The sequence below is a fragment of the Varanus komodoensis genome, unplaced genomic scaffold (assembly GCF_004798865.1).
Source record: "Varanus komodoensis strain SLA01 unplaced genomic scaffold, ASM479886v1 scaffold14_1, whole genome shotgun sequence".
Lineage (NCBI taxonomy): Eukaryota > Metazoa > Chordata > Lepidosauria > Squamata > Varanidae > Varanus > Varanus komodoensis.
This window is the reverse complement of record NW_025335438.1, coordinates 24,232,929-24,249,792: the sequence shown is the minus strand read 5'-3', so window position 1 is coordinate 24,249,792 and position 16,864 is coordinate 24,232,929. Positions and strand designations below refer to the sequence as shown.

General features: G+C 40.2%; 1 protein-coding gene across 3 annotated transcripts in view; it reads right to left on the bottom strand.

Moving 5' to 3' along the window:
• SS18 (SS18 subunit of BAF chromatin remodeling complex) overlaps positions 1-15,042 on the bottom strand; it is a 35,260-nt gene extending 20,218 nt beyond the window's left edge. For 2 of the 3 annotated variants that reach the window (XM_044423942.1, XM_044423943.1), the window contains exons 1-4: positions 14,854-15,041; positions 10,682-10,758; positions 9,646-9,730; positions 1,522-1,675 (exon numbers count right to left, since the gene is read on the bottom strand). In XM_044423942.1, coding sequence (XP_044279877.1) covers positions 1,522-1,675; positions 9,646-9,730; positions 10,682-10,758; positions 14,854-14,922 — 385 coding nt within the window. In that variant the 5' untranslated portion in view covers positions 14,923-15,041. Of the gene's footprint in view, positions 1-1,521; positions 1,676-9,645; positions 9,731-10,681; positions 10,759-14,853 lie in introns of all 3 variants that reach the window. The other variant, XM_044423941.1, reaches the window with a different exon arrangement.
• Between the last annotated feature and the right edge of the window lie 1,822 nt (positions 15,043-16,864).

Here is a 16,864-nt window from a genome sequence, read left to right as displayed (position 1 = left end):
CACCAAACAGCCATGTGAGATGATGTAGGCTTAGAGACCATGTCTGGTCCAAATTTACCCAGTGAAGTTCATGACTCAGCATAGATTTAAACCCAGGACTACTCAGCCCATATCTATCATTCTAACTACTATACACTGCCAGCCATTTAGCAGTTTTATATCACTGTGGCTTCAACTGGTGGATTGAGACCCTTAAGTGAATATGCCTTGGCAACCCAATTGCATGAAGATTCCTGCACCGTTAATAATTGTGTAGAAAAAAAGAGTTTTCTTTCTCACTTCTATATAATAAACTGAATATGGCAACTTTCCTCATCTACACAAGTGCTAAGACTGCAGGAGCCCTGTCCTCCTTTGCATCAGTTAACTCCAGAAAGAAACTGAGCAGAGCTGGAGATAATGTGTAAATTCTTTGAATAGCTCACATATTAGGGTTAAAAGTCAGACCTAGGTTTGAGGAAGATGCAGACCACAGTTTTACACCAAGTTATGAGACTCATTAATTTGGAACTAGATAGTACCAGAGTCTTTTTAGAATCTTTTTTTCTGCACTATGTATTGCTTAGCTCTAAATCCATTTGCTTAGAAACACATCCTACTAAATCCAATGGGATGTATTCCCCAGAATGTATGTTTAGGATTGCAGCCTATGTTATTCACCAACTATGATTTGTGGTTGGTTATTGCAAATTTGCAGTAATTTCTGATAGCAGAAATTGTTCTTTAAAGGATCTACACAGTGCACTTGAGGGAAGTCATACAAAACCATAAGAGAGATACAGAATAAGATAGAGCAAATGAAATCAAGGATGTGGTACACGACAGAAGCAGCTAACAAGAAGCAGCACCAGGGCTTCTGTGACTAGTATGCTTTGAAGCTGCCTTTCATAAATAAGGAGTCTTACTTTCTTTTGAAATGCTGCTTAGAAAAGCATTCTCTGCATAGCCAGGCCTGGTAAAAATATGGAATATTACTTTTATTTCTCCTTTAAAGCATTTTATACCCTTTTGTCCTATACTAAAAACAAGGCTTTAGATTTAGACCTGAAGCAAAGGTTCTGAAGTATTTTTCATGGAAAGTACTCTACAGTTTGTCTTTTTTGTACGTCATATGGAAGATTAGAAGAAATTTAACTTCTTGTCTAAATGACTTTTCCATTAGCTTCATATTTCTTACTTATTATGCTAACTTAGCTGTCATGGATTTAGTTGATTTTTTTCAAGGAGAATTTATTCAGCCCTAGACCAAAACCTTTCTTCAGTAGACCTTCTAAGTACAGCTGTAGTATATGGTTTCAGACAGACTAAATATAGCTAGTTCTGTTCAGAGGAATGCTGTGTGTCAGCTACATCAAAGCCCAAGGGCAGCCTGATAAACACAGAATACAGGTCACGTAGCTCTGTAGCTAACAACTCTAAGAGCACAGTTTTGTCATCAACAATCTTATATCCCTTGAGCCCACATGTTGTTTCAGTTGCTGAGCAACCCCAGTGGTAACGTCTTCTAGGAGAAAAACTTACCAGGCATCTGGCCATTCATCTGGTTTGGCATGTGTGGTGCAGGAGGGCCCCCACCTACCATACCATCTGAACCCATATTATGAGAACGTGGAGGTGGGGGAGGGCCGCTCTGACTCATTCCTCCTGGACCCATTGACATATTCTGTGTGGGTGGCTGGAAGAAAATTTATTGAAACACAAGCAGTTAGTCCAACAAATAAACTCTCTCTGTCTCTCTCTCTCTCTCTCTCTGTGTATTTCAGCTATATAATCAAACATGGTCATTATCTCTTCTGATACATGTAATCTTTCCCATTATCTAGTGGCCTCAGTTCTGTCAGATTTTTCAGTACTGCACGATCAACAAGAATGACCTTAAATGACACACTTTCCCCTCATATTCCTCTAATAAACCAAAGTGTTAAACCTTTTACTTTTGAATGTGGGACCAAATTAATATTATATCATTCTGAATGTAAATTTCCTATTTGTGGAATGGGCATTTCTGGTGCCTTCTAAAGAAGTAGGAGAGAAGATTATTTCTACTAGTGGCCTCCTTCCCATACAGCCTCCTGAAAATCAGCTGGATAAGTCTCCAAAATAGCAATAATAGTGGAATGGAGGGCAGTGCAGAGGGAGGAAGAGATCAGCAAAAATCGCCCTGCTCCTCATTTCATTAGTAAGACCCTCCAGTGCATTAAAGATCCTTCCACTCACTGAGTGGCACTGCTGGATAGAACACATTACTTCTGTGACATCTCATAAAGATAAAGGTAAAGGTTTCCTCGTGACATTAAAGTCCCGTCATGTCTGTCTCTTGGGTGTGGTGCTCATCTCCGCTTCCTGGCCAAGGGAGCCAGCGTTTGTCCACAGGCAGTTTCCATGGTCATATGCCCAGCATGGCTAAACACCAAGGTGCACACAACACTGTTACCTTCCCAATGAAGTGGTACCTTTTTATCTATTTGCATTTGTATGCTTTCGAACTGCAAGGTTGCCAGGACATCTCATGCATGGACAGAAACTTGCCTCTTTTATTAAGGATTATGTGCTGCACTCAACTATAGAATGATCCAGTGGTATCCAGCTGCTAACATTATTTATGTTCTAATGAAAACTAAGGCCTGTGCAATGTTAACAGCACATGTTAGTGTGACAGGTTTCTGTTAGCTCAGCACCAGCAGTCAGACACCACCGGATCCTGTTTGACTAGGATATTTCAAGTTGACATCCACTACTGACCAGAAGCATATAATTCCTGGCCTATTAAGTAGTAGATTTTTAAGACAGCTTTTTGGAAAACATATTAATGAGATAGTGAGAAGAAGAACTAAGTAACTTAGATTCTACTCTAGGAGAGTTAATGGGAACTGAAGATAACTGTAAAGAACTTCAGAAGCCAAACTTAAAATACTTCAGAAGCAAAAGTACCAATCCTATCCCCATAAACATCTCATTTTCTTGCATGAGAAATATTACATAGAAGGGCCATATGAATATATCACTGTTAATCAAATATAAATTATGCCAATATGCAGATATAGATGATTTCTGAGCTCTACTAGTTTCTAAGCTGGGATCCTTCTATGTCAACTTCAAGTTCTCCACAGAACTGAAAGGGTAATTTTTAACATAAGCAGTAATTTGCAATGTGACTATAATCTATACTATTACCATCATACAACTGAAAAATATCCCACTACAGATGGAAGATGTAATCATTAGAAGAACTACCTTATTTCCTAAAACAATCACACCAAGCAAGTGATTTGTGCAAGTGGTAGCTCCTCTGACTCACACTGCATATTATACAAGCATCAGTATTTCATCTTTTCATAGCTGATCCCTTGCCTTTATTTATCTGATATAAAATTAAATGTGTGACTTGAAAGCAAGGTTTGTTTTCTTTAGCAGAAGCTAACACTTAACAGTGCTTTTATGAAAATCTGTCCTGAAATAAAGCAATATCTATTCCAAAAGAAAAGCTAACTTCAGAAACAATGTTTCAAAATTATACATCTCCCAAAACAAAATTATTACATTCATTCTTACAGGAAAAAGATAAGGTACTATAATTTCCTCCAGTCATTGGAAAAGAAGCAGTCAATTATGAAACAAGGGCAGGTACCCATTAATGGATCATGGGAGCTAGAAGATAAGTTATTGAACTGCAAGTAGCAGACACTGAGGACAACAAACTAGGATTTCATTTCTGAGTAAGTCGCTGGAACTAAATGTATACCAGATTATAAACATTGCATTGAGAGCAGAAATAGGAACCACTGCATGAAGTTCAGAATTTAGAACTTCGTATCAATTCAGTAGTAAATATTTTTAAATGGAAAAATAAAATGTATGAAACTTTTAAAAATTATGTAAATACTATATTGCTTATGCGCAGATATGGAATGCACTCCCTGGAGAGGTGTGCCTAGCACCGAGTTTATATTCTTTTCGGTGTCAGGTTAAAACCTTTTTATTTAATTGCTATTTTAAAAAATTAATATTTTATCATTAACCGTCACTTTTTTGCTTTTTGTTTTATATAATTTTATGGAATTGTTATTGTTTTATCGGTTTTAATTGTACGTTTGTAAGCCATCCCGAGACGCCAAGGCATGTGGTGACAGCATATAAAAGTTTTAAATAAAATAAATAAATACCCATGCTGCAGATACACAGAGTAGTTTGAGGCCAGTTTGCAGAAAGGCAAGGCAATCTAAAATACACCAACCAACCAGCAGTCAATGGCTTTCACAGCTGCCAACAGTTTGGATGTAATCCTAGGATCTCTAAGAATACCCTGGGGCGGTGTCTCAGGTGGCCACAGGACGGATTGCATTGTCTCCCAGAGGGGGGAAACCCCACCCTAAGAAATGAAGATCCAATCTTAGATGCCCATTCCAATGCCCTTTATTAACTTCTGAGGACATGGCATTTTTTTTCTTTACATCTGTAGAGATGAAAAGGATGCTGACTGGGAGGTTTGTTGTGTCCAACTTGGGGGAAATCTATCATAAACACCAGCCACACAAACACCAACACAGAAATGTCTGACATTGCTACTGCTGGCATACAGGATTTCCTCCCATTGCTTCCAACAAGAGGGTAATTACCAAAACAAGCAAGCAATCCACCCTGAAAAGCAGAAGAAAAGTTCATTGCCCTTTCCTTTCACTTTGCTAGCACGAACCTGCTAGTATCATGGATAAGACACCTTCTCTGTCTTCAGATCTCCCTGCCTCAACTGATAGGAATCCTCTAATAGATGACTGTGTAAAAAAGCTGTAAGGCAACTTTCTTTCACTACACTAGTAGGGTAAAGTTGTATGGCTAGAGAAAGCATTTTATTTAACAGTCTATAATAACAAAGGAAGGGTATAAAGAAAAGAATCCATGTTGATCTTTACATCAGGGGCTAATTTTTAAAAACCCTAGCTTTTACATTCCTTGCCCAGTTGTACTCTGGACCTTCAGTAGATACTCCCCTGATTGAAGTGATTTATCAGATGCCTTTATACCAGTGCTACAAAACAGCTTAGACCAAGAGTCCCCAAAGCTTTGCTCATGGGTGCCATGATGCCCATGGGAACTTCCAGTAGAATCCACAAATGAATCCCCAACATGGTACCTGTGTGGTACCCCTAATTGTTTTTGTTATTTTCTATTTAATATATGTACATGGATTTTCATGAAATGCATAATATTTTCTAGCAACTATACATAAGCTTCAACAAAGGCAGACTAAATATCTAAATAGTTATGCATTTGATGTTGGGATTTATATGCCACCAGTTCAAATATTGAAATCACTGTAAGGCACTTAGAAGGACAATTTTTATAAACTCAGTTTTGTTATCTGAGCCTTTTACCTGTTAAAGGGGCATAGAGAATCCATCCCCCTTCTTTTTGTTAATTGTGATGAAACAGCTAAATAATATTAAAGAGCTACACATCAATGAATATTAAATACTGTTCCAGTACACTATTTGGTGTAATAACCTTCTCCTCCTGGACATTGCCAGAGTATGTTTAAAAGAAACACTAACTGCATTGTACCACCAGCAATTACCCAAATTAGACAATTTCTTATTAAATATTGCATATTCTGTGGTATACAATCAATGCAAACCTAAAGTTTTTGCAGAGTAAGATGTAGACTAATATTCATAGGTGCAGATGCCAATGTGGCTATCTACTGATTAGGCATTTTGTGGTGGTGCCCACAGCAGTTTTTCAAGGTCCAAAACAGTTGCAGACCCCTGACTTTCTTACATACACACACACACACGCACATATGTACAGTCTGTCTTTTCTCCTTTGAAAGAACTCAACATTGCTTAAATAATTTTCTGCCTCCTCTTATCCTCACAACTACTCACAATCTTATCCTCACAACTACCACCCTGTGAGGTAGGTTGGGCTAAGAGTCTGTGACATGGCCCAGCTAGCACCCTGGCTGAGAGGAGACTAGAACCAGATATCCTGAATTCCAATCCTACACTTTTAACCACTACACTACCCTTGCCCTACATAGGTCTTAGTATCCTAAGTTTTAGCCCTGCTGAAATTCCTTTGATTAATTGAGTGTATGCTCTCCAAACCATACAACACATTATTAGAAGGGCATAACTGAGAAACATTCTTAACAGATACTTTCTTCAACTTTCTATTTCCATTTCTAAAGCCCAAGCAACTTCCAGGTATTTTATCGTTGCTAGGATTGCAGCTATAAATGTATTTTTCTCCTACCATGTTCTCTGTCTGATTTTTCTCTTTCGTGACTTAGTAGTGCTGAATTTTCAAAAGTATGAGATAAGATTCTACTGGGACACAGCCCATTATCTTATAAGATGGATTATCAATTAAACAAATACTAAGTCTGAGCATCTCATTTGTTCCGTTGAGTTAAATTGGCTGTCTCCAAAGAACTATGCCTGGAAAAAAAATAGCTGCTATGGCTTGCCCAAAATTCTGCGACAAGTTATATACAGTACTGTGCTTGGTAGGTTCTCTAACAGTTCTCATGCTTCCATTTGTGCAAAAAGTAATGCAGTATCTTAGGTAAACAAAAGATACCACTGGATTTTATTTACTTTTCTCAAATACTACCCTAACATGAAGTGTAAAATAGCTCTTTAATAAAAGCTTCTGTGGGCAATTAAGAAGAGCTCAAAGTTTAAATACATGGCAATGAAAAAAAATATTGTTACAGTAGCAGTATTTTAATGAAAACTAACTAGTTCAAAATATTATTCATAAGTAATTAGTAGTACTCCTTCATGGATCACTGCCTTGTCGTGGCGAAGGGGCTTGCGTAGCTCAATGAAGCTATGAGCTATGCTGTACAGGGCCACCCAAGATGGACAGGTCATAGCAGAGAGCTCTGCCAAAACATGATCCGCTGGAGAAGGAAATGGCAACCCACTCCAGTATCTTTGCCATGAAAACCCCATGGACAGTACACCAAAAGGCAAAAAGATATGATGCCGGAAGATGAGCCCCTCAGGTCGGAAGCTGTCCAATATGCTACTGGGGAAGAGTGGAGGGCTAGTACTAGTAGCGCCAGAAAGAATGAAGTGACTGGGTCAAAGCTGAAAGGACACTCAGTTGCAGATGTATCTGGTGGTGAAAGGAGAGTCTGATGCTGCAAAGATCTATACTCCACAGGAACCTGGAATGTAAGATCCATGAATCAAGGCAAGCTGGATTTGGTCAAACAAGAGATGACAAGACATCTACATCTTAGGAATCAGTGAACTAAAATGGACAGGAATGGGTGAATTTAATTCAGATGACCATCAGGTATACTACTGCGGGCAAGAATCCCTCAGAGGAAATGGAGTAGCCTTCATAGTCAATAAAAGAATAAGAAAAGCAGTACTGGGATACAATCTGCAAAATGACAGAATGATCTCAGTTCGAATCCAAGGCAAACCATTCAACATCACAGTAGTCCAAGTCTATGCCCCAACCACCGGTGCTGAAGAGACTGAAGTTGACCGATTCTATGAAGGCCTACAACACCTTCTAGAATTAACTCCGAAAAATTGTACAAGAGGTAGCAACTAAAACCATCCCAAAGAAAAAGAAATGCAAGAAAGCAAAATGGCTGTCTGAGGAAGCTTTACAAATAGCGGAGGAAAGAAGGGAAGTGAAAGACAAGGGAGAAAGAGAAAGATACTCCCAATTGAATGCAGAATTCCAGAGAATAGCTAGAAGAGATAAGAATGCCTTCTTAAATGAAGACTGCAAAGAAATAGAAGAAAACAATAGAATAGGGAGGACTAGAGATCTCTCTTCAAGAAAATTGGAGATATGAAGGGAATGTTTCATGCAAAGATGGGCATGATAAAGGACCAAAATGGCAGGGACCTAACAGAGGCAGAAGAGATTAAGAAGAGGTGGCAAGATTACACAGAAGAACTATACAAGAAAGAGCTTAATGTCCCTGATAACCACGATGGGGTGGTCACTGACCTCGAGCTAGACATCCTGGAATGTGAAGTCAAATGGGCCTTAGGAAGTCTGAGCAACAACAAAACTAGTGGAGGTGACAGTATTCCAGCTGAGCTATTCAAAATCTTAAAAGACGATGCAGGAAAAGTGCTACACTCCATATGCCAGCAACTTTGGAAAACTCAACAGTGGCCGCAGGATTGGAAAAGGTTAGTTTACATTCCCATCCCAAAGAAGGGCAATGCCAATTTCACATGCTAGCAAAGTCATGCTCAAAATCATACAAGCTAGGTTCCAGTAGTATGTGGACCGAGAAGTACCAGAAGTACAGGCAGGATGTCAAAGAGGGAGAAGAACTAGAGATCAAATTGCCAACATACGTTGGATCATGGAGAAAGCTAGGGAGTTCCAGAAAAACATCTACTTCTGCTTCATTGACTATGCTAAAGCCTTTGATTGTGTGGATCACAACAAATTGTGGCAAGTTCTTAAAGAGATGGGAGTCCCAGACCATCTTATTTGTCTCTTGAGAAACCTATATGCGGGTCAAGAAGCAACAGTGAGAACTGGACATGGAACCACTGATTGGTTCAAAATTGAGAAAGGAGTTCGGCAAGGCTGTATACTGTCGTCCTGTCTATTTAACTTATATGCAGAGCACATCATGAGAAAGGTGGGGCTAGATGAATCACCAGTTGGAATTAAGATTGCTGGGAGAAATATCAACAACCTCAGATAGGCATATGATACCACTCTAATGGCAGAAAGTGAAGAGGAACTAAAGAGCCTCTTGATGTGGGTGAAGGAAGAGAGTGCAAAAGTTAGCTTGAAACTCAACATTAAGAAAACTAAGATCATGGCATCTGGTGCTCTCACTTCCTGGCAAATACATGGGGAAGAAATGGAAGCAGTGACAGATTTTATTTTACTGGGCCACAAGATCACTGCAGACAGGGACTGCAGCCAAGAAATTAAAAGATGCTTGCTCCTGGGGAGGAAAGCCATGGCAAATCTAGACAGTATACTAAAAACCAGAGACGTCACCCTGCCAACAAAAGTGTGTATAGTCAAGGCTTTGGTTTTCTCAGTTGCAATGTATGGCTGTGAAAGCTGGACTATAAGGAAGGCTGAGTGCTGAAGGATAGAGGCCTCTGTATTGTGGTGCTGGAGGAGACTCCTGCGAGTTCCCTGGACCACAAGGCGATCAAACCTGTCAGTCCTAGAGGAGATCAACCCTGACTGCTCTTTAGAAGGCCAGATCCTGAAAATGAAACTCAAATACTTTGGCCACCTAATGAGAAGGAAGGACTCCCTGGGGAAGAGCCTAATGCTGGGAACAATAGATGGCAAAAGAAGAAGGGGTCGGCAGAGGATGAGGTGGCTAGATGAAGTCACTGAAGCAGTTGGTGTGAGCTTAAGTGGACTCCAGGGGATGGTGGAAGACAGGAAGGCCTGGAGGAATGTTGTCCATGGGGTCGCGATGGGTCGGACACGACATTGCGACTAACAACAACAACAATTAGTAGTAATGAGATTTTAGTTTTGTACTATAACATGTGAGAAAATGTCTGTAGATACATGGCACAAAGAGCAAGAAGACATGCAGAACAGTTAGTCCCTATATAGATCAAATACAGCATCCTCATGCAAGGAAGAATACGTACATTATATTTAACAGGTACTTACTGGTGGCAGTATAGATTGCATATTTTGATTGGAGTCCGCTATTGTAGCTAAGTACACTAGGTTTGTATGTAGCAACTGCTGATACCTATTTTTAAAAAAGAAATAAAAGATGCAAAATTCACTGTTTAAAATTCTTGTGTCATGACCATCCAAATAATGCATTGTACTTATTGTGTTGTGTCCCTGAAAACAGCATTTCAGTGGCAACTGGTACAGAATGCCATACTTCTCTGCAGATATAGAAAGAAGCAGAATACTTGTATAATGACTCGCATGCATTGAATACCAATTTTAGGGCCCATTTCAAGGAGCAAGTTTTGACAATTAAACCTCTTAACAACCTTGGTTACACACATCCTGTAGGTCTTTTTAGGACCCTGAGGGTGTGGAATGGGCTTCCATGAGAGGTCACTGAGGCTCCATCAGTGCGAGTGTTCAAGGATAGGTTGGATGTGCACATGGTGGGCATGTTGTGAGCGGAGCCGGCTGGTGCTGGAGGTCAAACTAGATGGCCCGGGAAGCCCCTTCTGACTCGCTCTGTTTCTATGTTTTTTCACAGGGGTCTTCTTTTGCAGAAGGGTTGCCCTGTTTGTCTTTCACACCATAGAGAGCACACGACAGAGCATTTTCATTTCTGGCACCCACCTTCCAGAATTACCTTCATAAAACACTTAGGGAAATCTGCTCTCTAGGTGCAGCCACCAAAGTCTGCTTTATTTTCTTCCAAGTTTGCAGAGCTTTAGGTAATGCATTTGGGATTGCATTACTATCTTGACCTGTCCATTCAGAATTTCACCAGCATGTCACAGAATAGATACTCTGGCAACTAACTGCCCAGATGGAAATAGTACTTGTTCTAACTGAGTAGTTGTCAGTAACACTGCCTAAGGAGAGTCAATAAATTTCTTCATATAACTATCAGGTCCCAGATTATGCAATCTATTTTGTGCACCTGAAAGACCTGATCCACAAGCATAGTCCATTCTTTCAAAGATGACAAGAGTGAACATGAACTACATTCAAATAATAAACTTACTGAGAGCATTCTGAAGTTTTGCCTTTATTCTGGTAGTCCATTATACATTGAATAAGATGATTGTTTTCATCCAACATCTGAAATAAAACATGTTCTGAAAATAAGGTTAAATTATTCTAGTACAAACTGAACTCCATTCTAACTGATTGTTTCGGATTAGATGTTGAGAGAATGAATGATCAAAATCAAATTGAAACCTTATTTTCAATCATTCGCCTTTTTAATATGCCACAGGTTTTAAATATTTTTTTGAAAGTTTGAAAAGGATTGCTAATCCAAATGGGAGTTAATTTATCCCAATCTATACTTAGAATTATAGTTGTGTATAAACATATTGAATATTCTATATTTAATAGCCAGGGCAGAATGCTTCAGGTTTACATTGCATTTTGTCAATGAGCACTTCATAGAGACCTGCACAATCTAAGAGCTGCCAAGCTGAGCAGCAGCTGTTCATGGTGAGCTACAAGAATCATGAAAAATAGAAAATCTGTTCATGTCAGTTTCTCATTTTCCAGACTTCAGTTCATGCTCTCTGCCTGATGCTGGGACTCCAAATAATTCTCTGGCCATCAAATGCCAGGGGATCCTGAAACTGTGCCCTTATTTAAGTTGTTTGATTTTTGTTTTTAAAGCAATGTATTTTGTATTTGTAAATACAATTGTGCATTTTGTTAATTTTGTACTATATTTTGTTCTGTTTTATGAATTGCTGTAAACCACCCAGAGAGCTTTAGCTATTGGATGGCATAGAAATAAAATCAATAATAATATTTCACCACAATATTTGTTTTGAATTCAGGTCATGAACTTTGCTAGTTACCCTGGGGAATCCTGAGTTCAGCTTCATTACTTTTTCCTTCCATTCCAATTTACCCCAACTCCCTTCCCCACAGACACATACAAGATATAGGGACCCTCTGGCCCACAAGCCTAATCTGACCCATGAGGCTCCCCAGTTCTGTCCACAAAGCTGATCTTTCTGGGACACTCTCTTTTTGAAGTCATATACTGATACCTTCAATCTCCAGAACACTTCTGTGTTGGACTGGACATTTATGCTTAGCACTGATATAGCACTTTCACTGTAAAGCACATTTATTTGTATAATATCCATCAGCCAAAAAAAGGCTCCCTACACAATTTACAGCATTAAAATATATACCAACAATAAAAATCACTATAATACATAAAATCGCAGAAACAATACCCACAGTATCATACCCACAATATACTCAGCAGACCCCCAGAAGGCACAACCAGGTCAATTTCAATAGCATAGCAGCAGTACCAAATGAAACATAACAAGATTTTTAAAATCCATTTTACATTGTATGTTTTAAAATTTTGGGTAAATAAAAAGGTTTTTACCTGGCAGTAAAAAGCATAAAAAGTGGGTACCAGGCACATCTCTTTGGGGAGCTGGCTCCATAACCAGGGTGTCACAATTGAAAAGGCCCTTTCCCTAGTAGCCACCCTCTTCGCTTCCTTTAAAAGGGGCTCTCTGAGCAGATGAAGACTGCAGGGACCAGGTAGGCACATACAAAAAGAGGTTTTCCTTTAGATGACCTGGTCCCAAACTATGTAAGGCTTTAAATGTTAGTGGACCATATGATGCTCTGGATGCCTCTATTAACAGAATTGTATTGAGTGTGGAGTCCAATTCATGCAAATCTGAGTACCTTTATCCTCAAAGTGCTGGGCAAATTCATCACAGCAAGCTACTGAGGATTCCACAATTTCTTTCCCTGGCTAATGAGGGCAACACATACCACACAGCACTTAGAAGCCTTCAGTGCAGCCTACATTGGCTGCCCAAGACACACCCACCTCATACCAAATGTTGCTGCCTCCTTCCATCCTGTTAGACAAGAAGAAAGAGAAGTCTCCTCTTCCCAACCTAGCATGGCAGGTAAGTTAAACTGAACGTAAGTGATAATTTAAGTAAGTGCATGAACAGGGGGATGTACAACAGTGTATGCAGAAAAGTGGGAATCAGAAGGTAAGGATGGAACTGTGGGAATGGGAATAGATGGATCAGTGTGCATCTGTATATAAACATACTGATATAAAGAAAGAATAGAAGGTGAAAGAGAAGGGTATTTGAGGCTGTGCTGCTCCACTTTCCTGAGAGTGAGAGAGTGCATGTGTATGAGAGAGATAATGAATTAATGAATAGATGAATGTAAGCGCAAAAGATTGGCTTATGGATGAATTAAAGAGGAAAGACAGTGTCCTCACCGACTTCTCATTTTTACCCTACCCACTTTTCTCAAAGGAATGCAGTCCTTGACCTCCCCAAAGGTTATCCATTCCTAATCTAAGGCACTTCATATAAATTATCTTATTGCAATCCTTCTAATGCAACTGTCACACTGTAAATAAAGCAGGAGGTGACCTTGACTAAGACTTGAAAAAGCATCTTGATTTTAGTTTGTTGCACACTATGGCAAACCAGAAAAAAACGTAAGTTTGATATTTCAAAATAGTCCTGGAACAATACCATTGGTTTTAACAAATCTGGTGTGAAATTACTGGCAAGATGTCTTAAACATGCAACAGTGAGAACTTTTAAGTTCTTAGGACAAAACCTTGTGGCACTCTAAAGGGTAACACATTATTCTGGTATAAGCATTATGTTTGGTAGCCCTTAAATTTCCGCAAGTTTCTTACTGTTTTCGCTGTAATATGTTAACAGAGCTACCCCTCTGGAAATTGTTTTAAGTTCTTAGTTCGCAACTATTGCTATGACTGTCATAACACCACAAGCTATATACATTTTCTATAGTGATCTTTCTGCATGTGGATGTTTACAAACTTTCCAACAGGAATTTTTCACTTAACAGGTAAAGTTTGAACAGCACAAAACCCTCTTATTAATTTCCTATCCACACCATGAGACACAGGTAATAAATCATATGCAAGATAATTTAAACCAACACCATCAATTTTAAGTACTTATTTTAACTGTAACCAATTTTTTCAAGAGCAACAGTAGTGCAGTCTATCACTGTTTTCCCTTCCATCCTTCTACATGAGCCATGACAACTGTAAAATACAGTGATCTTTTACCTTCCCAGGCTATGTAACTTACAATAATGTAGGTTAACTGAAGCTTATATTCCCAGGCCAAAATAGTGTCCCACTGTAATTTATCAGCTCCCCAATCTCAAACATTGAAGCAGAATGGCAGCTAATACTTCCTTTACTTTGTCTTCATCACAGAACCTTATTTTAGTACTTTACTTTCAAAAAACATGCCTGCTTTTAGGTAATTCCTTAAGGAACAAGTCCATTGGAAGTTAAAAGAATCAATATGCATAACTGGAAGCCCCATGTTCATAATGACTAACAAATCTACCAATTTTAGCTTTTCTGTTTTTTCAATTTTAATCCCATTATCTCATTTTTGACCAATGTTTTTGTAAGCATTTCTCTAAATATGCACATTTTTGGTGACATTTTCTCCAAAAAGCTTTTTGACAATAATTTCTCCTCATATGTAGTGTATATCATCCTCCAATATACTCATTTTTATACTTTCCCTTCATACAGGCATTTTAGCCCAAATACTGAAGAAAAACTATATTTTAGTTTGGAGATAGTTCAGAAAGTAATCCATGGTGGTTTACTCAATCTTTCCCCACATCATTTTACACTCACAACAATCCCGTGAAGTAGGTTAGATTCACAATTTGTGACAGGCCAAGTCTCCTGGCTGAATAGAGATGAGCACCCTGTCTCCTGAGTCCTAGTCTAACCATTACGTTACAGAAACCCAAACCTAATATGAACCGCCTTGATTTACAGATCAGCTCTTTGCATGCCGATCAAAAATCAACTCCACCGCTTTAAATCGAGCTTACTCTCAAGTAAAATGCATAGAAGAGCAGTCTAAAGTATTTTAATAGGCGACTGAGGGGAGCAGAAAGGCAAGTATTACTTTTATCCTCCTGCTCCTCCTCTTTATCTTAGTTTTCCAGATTTTCCAGTTTAACCCACGCTCGAGGAGAGAGACACTCTCCGGTTCTAATCACAAACTGAACGACGTCAACTATCCCAACCCCGCGCCCTTCCATGATGGGGCTGGCACAGGGCTAACGAAACGCGACGCCCAACCCCAGCCGTCTTCCGGGCTAGGCAGACTCCCCAGTCTAGGCCCCACTGCCCACCTTCTGGATAGCAGCCGGCGTTATCTCGCCCTTCCCCCGTTGCCTGGGGGCCGCGAACGCCACCGACATCTTGGGCCCCGCCTGAAGAGGATTCGGCGCGCTAGGACTCCCGCCTCCTCTTCCCACCCCCCACCTCCGAGACAGCGGCGACAGCGGCGGAGAGGCTGGGAGGGAGCGCGCTCTGGAGAAGGAAGCGGTTACCCGATGGACTGAACCATTCCCTTCCTAACACAAGGGGGATCAAGAGCACACAGTTGTCTTCGCCAAGCAAAACCGGGCACCAGAGGGACCAAAGGCTTGCACGTGTGCATCTGTTTTCTTTTTTCTTTTCCTTTATTCAGCTTTGGCGGGTCCTTCGTTTAAATTATACAGTTGTTTTGCCTTTCACGGCCGAAGCGCACCTCAGAGAGCGTTAAAACTGCTGCCTAGCCCCCATCTCTCTGATAATGGTACGTTCCTAGCTGATCTTCAAGGGCTCAGAGCCACAGCGAATGCCGATGCACGAGATGAAGGGGGAGACAGAGAGAACACTAATGTAGATCTATTTTCTCTCCCTCCACGCCCGTCGTTGGTTTAGCCTGCTCCGCTCTGTTTGACGCTTCGAGTAGGAACACGCGGAGCGAAAGAAAATCTGGAGTTTATCGCGGCATTGTGGCAGAGCAATTCTAAATGGAAATCTTAAACCGTTTCAGTACATGGGATCTCTGTTACGTATCTCGGTGGATGGGGCGTTTAAAGGGCGAGGACCTTTTTTTTTTTTTAACTATAATCGATTGAACATGCAATCCTGCGCATACTTAAGCAGAAAAAAAGTTCTGCAGCTCCCAGCGTGCCCTAGCCAGCTTGCAGGGAGTTGTAGGACGTTTTTCTGCCTAAATATGTACAGGATTGCGCTCTAAGGCATAACGTTGCAGATACGCCAGAGTTAGGATTGGTACATTTTCTTTTGATAGGGCGCCCGCCCTTTTTGAGCAATACCAGTTTTCCATATATATGCCGAGACAAAGCCTTATCTGCTGAAACTTGTCTGTCATGAGGCTCAGTTGTGCCCTACGCCGGAATTGTTCTTAAAGCAGCTTCTCATAGGCACTCATGTGTTCCCAGACCTTATGGTCGATACTAATTTCATCTGAGGTGGACTGAGAAGTTTTAGTGTCAGTGACAGAAAATCCAAACGATCTATAATAGTTAATGTATAATGAAACTAAGGGTGTGCTCTCATGCACGTTTAGACGGAAAACTACCCTACAACTCCCAGCATTCCTCAGCAACATGGCTATTTAGGGAATGCTGGGAGCTGTAGTTTTTTTTTTTTTGGTTCGAACATGCAAAGAATTAAGTCCGAAATAATTGACAATATGCTCGCCTTAATGGCAGACAGTGTTGCTACGTACTCACGAGGAAAAAACCTGTCTTTTCACAACAGCTTGATGTGCATAAATCTGCAAGTAACAGTGGAAAATAACAATTTTCCTAAGTGGTAACTTACCACACTTCTACTCTTGCTCAGATCAGGGAATTAGGAGAGTGGCCGCAATTGCGAGAGAACATGAGAGGGAGGGAAGCTACCATCATACTCTGCAGTTCTCATGAGCATCTGGTTGGCCATTCTGTTAACAGAATGGCCGATCCAGCTAGATCCAAGTGGAAATATGAAAAGGGTGTAAATTACCACTTGGAAAACAGTTCTCTATAGACACATATTATTAGCTGCTGGTATCTGCATTGTGAGTTGTTAAAGATACAGCTACAGCACTGACAATCCACTTGGGTAAGTTGCCCCAAGTTGTGCAATGGCAGACCATTTTTTTCCAAGAACCATAAAACTTCTGGCCTGCAGGTGAGATAGAGCCCTTAGAAACATCAGCCCTGGGCTGGTCTTTGTCTGGTGCCTTCCAGATGTTTTGGACTACAACGCTAAGATTTCTGACAATTGGCTATGCTGAATGGAATGGATGGGAGCTGAATTTGACATCTGGAGGCCACCAGGTTGGCGAAGGCTGCCATAAGG